Source organism: Drosophila innubila (assembly GCF_004354385.1).
Source record: "Drosophila innubila isolate TH190305 chromosome 3R unlocalized genomic scaffold, UK_Dinn_1.0 2_E_3R, whole genome shotgun sequence".
Classification (NCBI taxonomy): domain Eukaryota; kingdom Metazoa; phylum Arthropoda; class Insecta; order Diptera; family Drosophilidae; genus Drosophila; species Drosophila innubila.
The window spans coordinates 17,309,875-17,323,164 of NW_022995380.1; the positions used below are offsets into that span (position 1 = coordinate 17,309,875).

Sequence of the window (13,290 nt, forward strand, 5' to 3'; positions counted from 1 at the left end):
TGCTGCTGTTGCTGTTGCTGTTGCCGTAATAGTTGAGAGCCGAGATTAGCGGGGCACCAGTTGTCGATGTGGCATGTTGCTGACTGCGTCGTTTGGCCATAAATTCAGCTGTTGGCGTTGTTGCAGCTGCTGCATTGCGCAGCGCAATGAAAGTGTCAAAATTGTCGGCTGTCGAGGAGGCATTCGAGGTGCTCGAGTTGCGACGTGCCCCCAAATGTTGCAGCTGCTGCTGCTGTTTAGAGATTTGCGTCTGCGATGCGGTGGGTAAATGCAACTTCTGCTGCTGCTGCGACATGGACGAATTCGACGATGACGAGTTGGACAACGAGGACGAGTTGACGGAATGCGCGGGCGGATGTTGTTGCTGATTTGCGTAGTATTTTCGCAAATTCTCGAGCATATAGCGATTGTTGGCACTCGTATTTGTGCTTGCATTTCCAGCTGACATCATCATTGTTGTTGTTGCCGCTGCCGGCGTTGTTGCAGTTGCAATTGCTGCTGCTGCCGTTGCTGTTGCTGTTGCTGGCATTGGCTCAGGTCTCATTTGTTGCAACTGCAATTGCTTGCTGCTGGTGGCATAGAGTACATCAGTGCTGGGCATGCCACAATCGGTGGCTGGCAACGCTGTGGCAGCCGCTGTTGTTGCAACTGTTCGCAGCGCATGATTGCGTTTGTAGCTGTCTGCCTCAATGCCGCTGGCCAGGAATAAGCGCTTGTTGTTGATGTTGCCACTGCCACTGCCACTGCCACTGCCACTTGCTGCCTGGCAGCTGCGCGCATAGTGCGCCTCCATTAGGTCGGCCCGTCGTTGCTTTGTGGCATACACAACCTCGCTGGTCTCGCCACCAAAGCCATAGTACTCGCCGCGGGCATACAACTGCTCCAATTCAGCATCATTATGTCGCAACGCTGTGGCACGCTCCACTCGCTCCGCTCGCTCGAGTCGCTCGAAATCGCTGCGGCTGCGACTGCGTTGAAAGTGCGCCAAGTAGCTCTCGCCACCCAGAGGCGCCTCCGACGACAGCGACTTATCCATTCTATCGATGGGTCGATGTTGCTGCTGCTGATGTTGCTGTTGTTGCTGTTGCTGCTGTTGCTGCCCGTCAACTGCAATCGCCTGTCGTTGTAAATGCTGATTGAGCGATTGATAGAATGTGCTCTCGGCGAGATTCTCATTATACGATGTACTTGCAGGATTGAGTGCTCGTTCTCTTTCTCTTTCTCTTTCTATTTCCCTTTCCCGCTCTCGCTGCTGCTGCCAATCAGCAACCTCATCCTCGCATTCATTCAAATTGATGCGAATTCGTATATCGCGGGCCAAATAATCCGGCTCGTTAGTGGCCAGCCTGGCAGGCTCTTCAACAACTCCAGCCACGTCATGCCCATCATCTTCATCTTCCACGTCATCGTCATCGTCATCATCATCATCATCGTCGTCGTCGTCATCGTAAAAGAAGCGCGCTGATTTGGCGCTTTCGGCCAGAAGCAGGTCCTCGCTCTCCTCCAGGCCGAGCGCATTGCTGGTCAAATTATCAAAGTAGTATTCACACATTTTGTCAGGATGCTCGTAGCGCAATTTGAGCACAGTTTCCCGCTCCTGTTCCTCTACCCGTTCCCGCTCCCGCTCCCGTTCCAACTGCAACTGCAATTGCAATTGCTGCTCCTGTTCTGCCAACTTGCGCTCCGAGTGAGTTGGCATCGCCGTTGGTCCACTAAAGACGGAGGCATAATCCGAGCTGCTCAACGAGTCCGACTGATGTCGCGCTGAAATCGGCAGTGTGCCCAGATTCTCATAGTTGCTGCCAGCTGCCTGCGATTGACTGCGCTTGTGGCGTCTTCCGGACCTCGACTCCGACTCCAACTCCAACTCCGGATTGGTACGCTGTGCCGCGAGAGCTCTGCGTTGCGCACCACTGATGCGTCCCACAGAGTGCGCCGACTGCTTGCTGCTGCCCAGCTGCTGCTCGAAGTTCTGCTCGAGATAGTGCTCCAGATAGTGCAGATTCTTGCTGAGATCAATCTCGGACTTGTAGCTCTTGTAGATGGTCGCCTGCTTGCCGGCGGCATGGGCAGCAGCGCAACGCGACTCGTAGTTGGAGATGTGCGCCCGATCGCTGATGAAGCGGAAGCTCTCGTCCTTGGCCAGCGTGTGGAAGCCACTGAATTCACTGCCCGCTCCGGTGCTGCTCGTGTCACTCTGCGACGCCTTGAAGTTGCGACACTTGTCCCGTATCTTCTGGATGCCCTGTCGCGTCTTCGCCTGCAGCCGCTCGAAGTAATTGGACTTGGGCGTGGTGGACACCAGGCGGGGTCGGTAGGCGGTGTGCTGTATGTCGTAGCCACCGCTGCCCGCGGCACGCATGCTCTGTATGCTCTGCGTCCTGTTGGGATATCGATAGCTCAGCTTCAGCTTGGGCAGCGCTGTTGGCTCCTCCGGCTTGTGGAGCTTGCGCAGCGACAGCTGCTTAAAGATCGCCTTGCTGCGCTTCGGCTTACAGCTGGAGGCATCCTCGGTGAAGTCCTGTCGCTCGAACCGTCGCACTGGCACTCCGTGCAGATAGTGCGGATTGGCCGGAGTTGTCTGGCGACTGCTCGACGATTCAAACAATCGACGTAATCCTCTGCCGCTGCGCTGCGACCGCGCTGTCGAGCGTAACGCGGTTGTTGCGCTGTTCGCGCTGCGCAGTCGAGGATTCACGCCAAGTGTGAGGATCTCGTCGTCGTGGAAAATGGAGAAGGGATTGGTGATGACCGTCGAATTGTCGATGGGCGATGGCGAAACAGACGGTCTCAGGCTGCTTACGGATCTAGTCTTAAGGCTAGAACTAGGATTACTTATGGCTAAATGCTGCTTACTGTCTAATACAACTACAACTTTGGCTTCATTGTGTTGCTGTTGGTGTTGCTGTTGTTGCTGTTCGTTTTGTTCGTGTTCTGGTTCTTGTTCTTGCTTGTGTGTGTGTGTGTGTCTTAACAGATCCGTCTCGGATCTGGAGCGTCGCTTGCGTCGACGCAGACGTCGCAGCTCCTTTAAGGAATTGCTCTGCTTGCGAAATCTATAGAAAGGATTATTGATGCTCAGCCGCTGCAGCAGCAGATGTGACTCCTCTGCACTTAGTCTACAAATGTCTAATTCCCCCACCTGCTGAGCATCTAAGCAAGCCGTCTGCCCCTCCTCCTCCTCTTCCTCTTCGCTGGTCACATTCAATTGAAGCAGCTGCTTTCCCGTTGCTGCTGGCTTCAGTTCACAATTCATATTATTCTCTAGCTGCTTATGGCTGCTACTACTATTTTTGCTACTATTTTTGCTACTGCTATTTAGTGTACTCACTAGACTTAGGCTATTGCAACTGCCCCCGCCCCCTGTTGTTGCTACCAAAATGTTGTTATCGCTACTGCTGCTGCTGTTGTTGCTGTTGCTGCTGTTGCTGTTGCCCCTGACTGGATCTGAGATTCTGTCCGCTGGCGTTTCTATTGTGTTGTTATTACTGCTATTGGTCAGTGTGGTTGTTGTTATGCTTGAGTTGTTATTATTGTTGTTGTTGTTGCTATTATCATGTATATATTCATGTTCATGTTCATGCTCATGTTGTTGTTGTTGTTGTTGTTGTTGTTGCTGTTGTAGCTCGTTGCTTTCGCTATCAACTGCCTGCTAGACTCTAGTGGGCGGTTGTAATATCATTGCAGCCATGCGTACCTTCATTGCCTCCGGCGAGCCATGTCCTGGATATTGCTGTTGCGGATGTTGTGACGCGGCATGCAACGCCGCCGCTGCCACTGCCTGCTGATGTTGCTGCTGCTGCTGCTGCTGATGTTGATGATGTTGCTGCTGCTGCTGCTGCTGCTGCTGTTGGTGATGATGGAAGCCGGCGGGCGTTGTGTAAATTGAATCCCCTTGGGGGCCACTTGTGCTATCCGAGCGTGATTTCAAATCAGCCTTTTCACTGTGGACGACAAACAACAACAAGAATAAGTAATCAGATATATTGTTATCAACATTTTGTATGATAAGAGCTGGGGACAATTCTGTTTGTGTGTGTTGGAAGATGTTGTGCCTAATTTTCTGCCATTGATTGGAAAATTTCATGCCTGACGCATATCTAAATATTCAACTATTTTCACAGCCTAGCGGCGATTGTTAGCCTGATAACTGGCAATATTAAATAATTCGCTCATTCCCTGCAGGATCTGTAGAGCATTCAATTTGTTTGAGTTCTCGTGTTGCGTAACGTTTTGATTGATTCAACAATTTTATGAAATTTAACGCTGCAGATTTTGCTCGTCGGTTGTATAGTTTTTGGTTCTTAGTTTGGAACAAGCGGTCGCATAAATAATGAAATGCTGTTGGCAATGGGTACAGCGCCATGAGCACTTCATAACGGAAACTAAATCCATTTCATTGATATCCACACACACACATACAATAACAACCATATGCAATTGCATTTATGTGCATGGTTTGTTGTGTGCGTCTCTCAGAATACGCATGTGTGTGTGTGTGTGTGTGTGTGTGTTTGCTTGTAGCATAAACGAAATATGGAAACTAAATGGGCAAAGGGCGATTGTAACACCAACCCCATAACCACAGTCAGCCAAAGGGCTTTTGGCAATGAGCTGATCACAAGATTATAAAAGTGCTAACCTGACGTCCTCCTCCCACCTGTATGCGTGTGGTGAAAACGTGTGTTTGTTGTTTGATTTGCGTGCACGGCAAAACACTGAAATATTTTTCAAACAAAAGTCGACTTTGCAATATTGAATATATGAAAACGTCAACATTCGATAGACTATTACACACACATTGACAAACCAACACACAGATCACCTGCGTACGCAGGATTATCATTATCAGCGCGCGTAGCGTGTGCGCGTGTGTGCGCGTGTGCGCGTGTGCGTGTGCGTAATAGTCGGGACGCATAACTGGCACGCCAGCGCCAGAATTTGTCATTACTCATTGCGTTGCGCAGTGAGCGCCTTTCATAAAAATGTATCATAACCGGCCATTTGTTGTGTCAAGCTTGCTTGTGTGTGTGTGTGCGTGCGTGTGGGTGCATGTATTGTCTGCTTTCGCGTACATGCGCTCAACTTACCTGTCCTGATGACGAGCAGCCGGTGGAACCTGTAAAACGAGTAAAAGTAATGCATGAGTACGAGCACTTGTTCGTCTGGTTGATTATTTATTTATTATATTTCTTATGAAGAGAAATTTCGCGGTATTCTAAATAAGTAAGCATTAGTCGAGAGTAATCGACTGGAAAGTACTATATTTTATAGTCTGTGATATATTCTTATTCATACGTGTAACGTAGACATATATAAGATATAGACAATTCTAGCCAAAATCGAGTATGTGAGATTATAAATAAAATTGTACATCAATTTCAAAAGAAGGAAGTTTTAAAGAAATTTAAGATCTATCATCAACTGAAGAGATTTTATAAATTATGAAGAACTATTAATCCTAATCTTAATCTTAATACATTTTGATGATTTTTTTTTTGCCTATTTAAAACTTGACATATCTCTAACTTACTATATCAATCGTAATGAATACTTTTAAATTTACTTTTAAGTTTTAGATTCTTTCTTACAGCTGCCCACTAATTGAACAAGCCTGTTGATTTTTTATCATGCCTGTTATCATTTTATAGATACAGAATAACAGGACAGTAATATTCGCACTTTAGACTGACAGTCGGACAAAGATAGATGGCTACAGGAATGCACAGATACAGATTCAGATACATTTCCAGACACATTTGTAAAATACTTTTTACACTTTGGCAGATATATTTGACAAATGAGCCGTGAACCAATTTATGGCAAAAGGTGTAAAGTTGCCCGAAAACAGCGGATAGAGAAAGGGGTAATTTTGATGGATGTAGACTAGATGAAATTGTGCTCCCTTTTGAGCAGGGTTGGAATGGTTTGGCGGGGGAGTAGTTTTTCCACTTGAAGATCTGTCAAATGGCATTTGATAGCTTGGCAACTGGCGGCAGCTGCGTCTCAAATTTCAACATTTTCTCATCGAAAATTGACAATTTGATTGACATCTGATAAATTGCACGCGCCGTAGGAGCAGACTGCGGGAATGTCAAGGATTGATCCCTTTTTGTGGCCAGTTGTAGATTTAAAGCACGAAATCAAATCCCTGAGCCCAAATTCTGTTTTTATTTTGAGGCAATTGCATAAAAAGTTTTCGACGCGAATGTCCTTGAGCAAGTTTGAAAAAGTAAAAAAGAAAGTTTTTCCTTTTCTTTCTTTTTGCCAAATTGTTTTCTTATGCTCTCTTTGCTGTTTGTAAATTGTTTTACCAAATGTGCATTTTAATTGCGCGTTGGTGAAAAGTTTTGCCGCTTTCTGGCTGGATTTTGATTTCTAATTAGCCCCTTTTCCCGCGCTTTGCCCTTCCATCCATTTTCGCAAATTTAACGACTTTAAGCAGACGCATTAAAACGACGCTCAACAACAGAAAATAAAAGAGTTTTCTCTTTGAAATGGGAGCTACGTCCTTACAGGACCTTAACCCTTTTGTCTTGGCCAGCTGACCGCAGGCATGTTGGCGGCGCAAAATGCGCTAATGAATATTTTATGAGATTTATTTGAGTTTGAGTTGCCAGTGGAAACAAAGAAAAATATACAAAAAACAAAAAAACAAATGCCACGGCTATTCTCGCTTTTTTCTCTGCTCGTTTTTCCATGTATTCTCTCTGTGTTTGTGCTGCAAGTTTTTGTGTTTTTGCAATTAGTGTGACAGCAACGTGGCATGCGGCATGCGGCACGAGACGCTCAAAGTTCGTAGTCATCTGCCAGAATAATGAAGAAATGCTTTAATTGTTGCGGCTTTGAGGCGTTTGTAATTAATATTCGCTGCTGTTTGAGTTCCTAATTGTTCTTGTTCTCCTCCTTGTTGTTGTTACCCATCTTTATCCTTTTGTATTTGTTATTTTTTCGGTTATATTATGAGTCGAATTCAATATTTTTAATGAGCATCTGTCAAATGCACTTTTGTGCACAGTCTATTTTTTTTCTTTTACACTTTGGCATAAACTTTAGCAGCAAAAAAATTATTAAGAATGTATAAAAAGAATAAAAATGAATTGTTAAATAACGACAGCTCTTTTACTTCTATGCGATTAAGTTTTTTCCAGCATGTTTAAATATTAGTAGATAAAACTATAAATATATTTAATCCAAGACTGCTATTATTAATTAAACACAGGTCAGAAATTATCAAATATAACGAATTTCGAATATGGGTACAAATATGATTCATAAAAGCAGTACAAGACTAATTCCTAAATTTTAAACTCCTATAGAGCATTAGTTTATCATTAATTTAATACAAGTCAGAACTTATCAAATAAAACGAATTTCGAATATAAGTACAAATATGATTCATAAAAGCATTACAAGACGAATTCCTAAATTTTTAACTCCTATAGAGCATTAGTTTTTCATGAGGCTTTTACACTTACCCTTGAAGCAGCACTTCTTGCTCTTTATGGCATAGATGCATAGACAGATCAGTATCAAAATGGCGGCCATACAGCCGCCAGCAACACCCAGAAGGTAGCTCATCTCCAAAGGTTCTGCACATGGTGTAGGGTATTCGTTGGGATCGAATTGTGAGTTGTTGTTGTTGTTATCGGGAAGCATAAAATGAATTTAATATGTTATATATGGTTTGATTTTAATTGAAGTAATTAATATTTGCATTCCATATGGGAAATACTTAATGGATTTTTTTTTTATTATTTGCATGCACTGCGCAAATATAAAATGTAATTAATGAGAGTACCAAGTGAGGTCATTAACAATAAAGGCACACTTGCAGATATCCTGTAAAGCATTCTGAACATAACACTGGAACTGATTCAAAATGCTTTGCGGATTTATAATATTATTTGTGGTATTGTAAGAACTTAGGTGTAATTGGTAGGAAAATAAAGAAAACACTATGCACCTGCAAACGTACCCTCCACAATTAAATGAATGGCATGGCGATCGGTGCCTCGTTCGTTCTCAACGACGAGATAATATGGACGCGAGTCGTGCTCATCTGTGTGGTGTATTTGCAATGTGGATAGGTAGCAATCCTCTCTGGTATCCTGCAGCATATCCTCGGCACGGAAGCGGTCTAAAATGGAAATACGAGAGTGGGTAAGATAGAGAGTCAGGTGTGTAAATAACTATTTTATGAGCATTTCCGCTGAAATGACAGGTATTTTAATTGCATATAATGCGACAAATAATTGCACTAAAATTACAAACAATTTGTCGATGCATAAATTAAATCGCCAACAGAAAAAACCCACTCACACTCAAACAAAGAGAAAAAAATATATGTTAACACAACGGGGCGTATGCGCAACCAGGAAGATGTCGCAACACGCCCGCTGCATGCGCTCCGTTTGATTCCTGTCAGTGGCAAGTACGCAGGATTACACGCACGGAGACACAGACGGACAGCTCGACTGATGGACAGACAGACGGATGGATGGACAGACGGACGAACGGACAGACAGACAGACAGACCGGCAGCCGGATGCACACGCAGACAAGCTGAAAATGAAGAGTAATGCGCGAGATTTGTTGGTAGCTGCAGCTGCAGCTGAAACTGAAACTGCAGCTCGAGCTGATGCTGATGCTGAAGCCACATTGCAGTTTAAACTGAAAAACGAGCTGCATATGTATAGATGTTGGCTGGTCTGGTTTCGGCTGTCTGTTGAATCCGGGATTACCGCGTGGACTGACAAGCGTGGGAAATCTGCTTGAACGCCGTTGCCGTTGCCGTTGACGTAGTTTGAAGTTGGGCGAGGAAAACTGCCAATGCTAATGCTACACTAGACCAACATGATGCCTGGCATTTGTCTGATTTTGGCCATGTAATTTGTCTTGATTTGTGCGTCATGTAGCACGTCCCTCTTTCCTGCTGTCACGGCCACACACTCACTTACTCACACACACAATCACACACGAGTAGCACGTATGCTCAACGTTTGTTCAATGTCAAATTTGCGGAAAAGGTTTGTTAATGAGCACTCAAGCGTGCAGCAGAACCAACACAACACGCACAGCATCCGAGTCTAGCTTTTTGGCCTGAATGCGTGACGTGCAACGCATTCGACGGCACTGCCACTGCCACTGCCACCAGCCACCAGTCACCGCAGCGTTAATTGAGTTGCGGCTTATTGAAAAAGAAAAACTACAACTAAGCATCTAATTGCATTTTCATTAGCTGCCCAATGAAGCGCATCAAGTATACGCACCTATGCCCGAACCAGCCTCCAGACGCAGCGAACCCCATTCCCAGGCAACGCGCTGTGGCCTCGGATCCGCACAGACGACCATCGTCAGACTGGCGGACTCGCCGCGCTTCACAGAGACCGTGTGCATGGATGGATGCAGGCGAAGCACCTGCGGGGCACCTGTAAATGAGAACAATAGAAAATCAAGTTAATCAGCTTTACAAAGAAGAGACAATATTTCTGTTAACGCTACGACATATATATGGGGCGCCTGAAATGCCACTTGCCATTTAAAATTACGCATACGCCTTGTCTAACCAAATATTAGTATGTTGAGCTTAAGTTGGTTGAAATAAAATAATAATTTTTTATTGATCAATTATTAGACATTAATTGTCAATTTTATACTAAAGAAAAATTTAATTTTATCACATAGCGGAGCATTTTGCTTCTATAATTATGAAGTACCACAAATATTTCAAAAATTAAAAATGCTTTTAAAGCTAACCTATTTGTGATAGTCCAAAATACATTTTAAAATTGAACATGTTTTTTATTTTTTATTTATTTATTTCATATTAGATAATAGCATTATTATTGTATTGTTGATATGCAAAAAGTATTCAAAATACTATACACAATAATTTTCTTTCACATTCTTCGATCTACGACCTACGACCAACACTATGCAATATTGCATCTATTAACAGCAATAATTTCGAACAATTTCCGCTTTGAAAATGTTAAATATATAGATGTTTGCATTGTTCAACTGCCAAAATATGTTCATTATTTTGTGAAAACAATATCCCAGCTGCCCACTTTGAGCTATGTTTATTCATATTTGGTTGGCCACTTATCTGCTGTTGAACTTTGAGCTGCAACTGACATACTAAATTGCTGCTATGGAGTGCTTGCTTGACTATCAGATATCCTGTACAAAAATGTATGGTGCTGCAAAGTAAATTACTTAAAAGAATTCTCTTAGCTTGCGATTTAGAAAGAAAGGCTTTGCTGTGTTAGAAAGTGCTCCAAATGCTAAGATGTCAAAGCTTAAAAACATGTATTACTCTTCGGCCTATGCATTGAGGGTATACAATTAATGTGAATTCTAGTTATTAATGTAGCAAATTGCCTGCAGGCAGGGTGCATTTTATTTTACGAGTATTGCCAATGTGCACATAATGAGCTACTTGTATTGCAGTTGCTGTTGCTATTGTTGTTTTTGTTGTCGCTGTTTTCGTTGTTGTTGTTAGTTAACTAACGAACTAGTTAGTTACTTTAAACGTATTCGACTAACATACACACACACACACACTTACACACACACACACACACTGACACTGTTTGGACATTTTTTGCCAATGCTCTTTCTCTTTTTGTCTCTCGTTTTTTCATCCTGGTTGGCTCTGCTAAATTGCTCGTGTCCTTGGTTGGTCATAAATTATGTACGTGCTGCGGTATTCAGCACTAAATTTAAATATATATTTTTTTCTCCTTTTTTTTCCTCGACTTTTTTGTTGTTGGTTTTTCACTGCCCCGAGCCGTGTTCATGGCAGTTGTTCTGTTACTTTTTTCTGTACTCTTTTTTTGTGGTTTGGTCATAAGTTCATTTTGATTTTGTGTTACATTTTGGTTTAGTCTGTTGGCAGCGCCAGTTGCCACTTTGCTGCATTTGCAACGCGACCAGAGGCGCCTGCAAGCGCCAAAAAGGCGAAGAGGGATTGGGAGACGTGAGGCAAAATGGCAGACGCTTAAAATGTTTTCGACGCGTTTTCCGGTTGCAGTTTTTAATGGAGTTTTGTGTTATTTTAAGTGAGCATTAGTTCAGTTCACGAAGAAGGGGAAAGGGATAAAAACGGAGATGGAAAACGCAAATTCCAGAGCAAGTAACTCTGCCCACATGGGACACACGTTGAGAGCTCTTCTTTTATCGCCACTGTAAATTTGCAAGTGGCCATCACTTTAATATTGTTGTATTCTCAATTTGTTGTTGTTGTTGACTGTGGTCATTAGCTCGCCTAACAGTTGCTTACATTGTTTGTCGGCCCGCTTGGCAAGTCGTAACTCAGTTTTCGCAGCATTTCATATTTGTGTTTTGTTTTTCACTAGTTTTATATACCCTATACCCATAAAATAAGTCAAAAGGAGCATAATAAACTATATTTTTAATACATTGTAGAAAAAATGATGATCAGCATTGTATTGGAATTTTTGGTAACATTTCTTTTCTCTTTTTAATTTTAAAACATAAATGATTTTAGTAAACATAAATAGAAACTAGAATGTCTACTTTAAATTCTAAATTTTCACAGAAATCACATAGAAATACAAAAAAATTATGCAATCAATAATAAATAATAATTATTAGGAATGAAAATAAGAACATTATTTCTTATTACATGGTAACAGCTGGTCTATCAGTATTGGTTAATTCTCTTATTTACTGATGCTTGCTTTTTGGCTTTGGCGACAGCTGTGGCTGTATTCATATTTTGTGATGTTGCGGCTATTGCGGTGATTATACCGCAGCAACATGTTCATAAAAAATAAACGTATATCGCACTCACCCACAACTTGTAGGGACACTGGATCGGATATGGATATACGTTCCTGGCCATTGATGTAGCTGGTGGCGCGACACTCGTATTCCCCTTGGTACTCATAGGTGACGTTATCGATAACCAAACGCGCCTCGTTGCCCCGCTCCACATACTTCGAGCCGTGTGATATTCTGCAAATAAAAAACAATCCTTAACTTAAATACATAATGGAGAGGGGAGTCTAAATCTATATCACTATATCTGCTAAATAAATGTGACTGGTAACAATTGCATGAAACCAACAAAAATGTTGCATACTTCTCAGCGTTCGCTTGTGCTTTTCTCTCTGGTCTCATCAACTTTTCGATTCGACAAAAATGCAGCAGCCACATCGCAACTTTGTGTGCCAAGTTGAAGGGCAAGGAATAGAGAGAGGGTGATTTTTCTTCTACTACAAGCGAACTGCAGCAATATTGAAAATTGCGAATGCAATATTTTTGCTGCTTCTTACAAGCAAAAAATATTTGATACATTTTTTAATATGAAATGCCTTTTATGTTGCGAAATGCTTTCAGCTCGGCTCCCCAATCTCCTGCCCTGTGTGCTGTGTGTGCGTGTGTGCACCCAGAGAAATTCCTTTGATATTCGTACATAGTTGTGCCCAAGCTTATGCTCGATACTTTTTGCGTTCACTGTTGCCAGCTTAAAGCGCCAATTAATGTGAAATTTAAGCAGTAAAAAAGGCGCAATGAAAATCAATGCATTAAAAAGACTTTTTAATGCAAATACCAAACGATTCGTACCTGTGCCAAAAATGAAGTCGCAAAAAATCTACAACAAAAAAATATGGCTTACAAAGCGCTTTGCAAATTGTCACATGCAACGGGAGGGGGAGAGGGGACAGGCTACCTTTTGTAACTGACGCCGAATATTTGTCCAACATACTCGAACAGAAATCACGTAAATCAAAGTGACATTCCGTTTCCTTTTGCCTTATACTCATTAATATTGACAGATATACTAAAAGGTATATTGAGTTGGGCAAATGCGTGATCATACTTTATATTTACTCAAAATTGTATTAGAATTAAGGCTGTAAGGCTTTGAAATTCTAGAGAAATTTCTGTTTGATAGTTCGAAACTTAAATCCAATAAACTGAACTTTTTGGGTTAAAACCAGGTTCAATTCAATACAAAAAATAATTTTATTTTTCTTGTTTTTTTCACATATGTATATAGGGTATTTTTTTGTCGTTCATACGAGCACAGCAAAGCTGTAGATTCATTTGCAAACCAAGAGGCAAGTAGCAAGTGGTGGTCAGTTGTGTGGTTGCATTTACACGGCATTGTTAGCCGGTGACCTAAGCTCCTTTGGCATGCAAAACGTCCTGAGCATAGGTAGGCTGTCAACGGCGCACACCATTGATTTATTACACACTCAGTTATACACAGACACAATCACACACTCACAGTGTTTGCTTTGCTTGGCACGCACC

The 13,290-nt window shown here is 42.6% G+C and overlaps 1 protein-coding gene across 1 annotated transcript in view; it reads right to left on the minus strand.

Annotated features, from left to right (window-relative positions):
• The window catches only part of LOC117789801 (kin of IRRE-like protein 3), an 84,872-nt gene that overhangs the window by 19,894 nt on the left and 51,688 nt on the right, over positions 1-13,290 (minus strand). Inside the window, 6 exon segments of the mRNA XM_034628936.1 lie at positions 3,698-3,948; positions 5,090-5,119; positions 7,479-7,592; positions 7,967-8,140; positions 9,273-9,431; positions 11,822-11,985. Of these exon segments, the coding sequence (XP_034484827.1) occupies positions 3,698-3,948; positions 5,090-5,119; positions 7,479-7,592; positions 7,967-8,140; positions 9,273-9,431; positions 11,822-11,985 (892 nt within the window).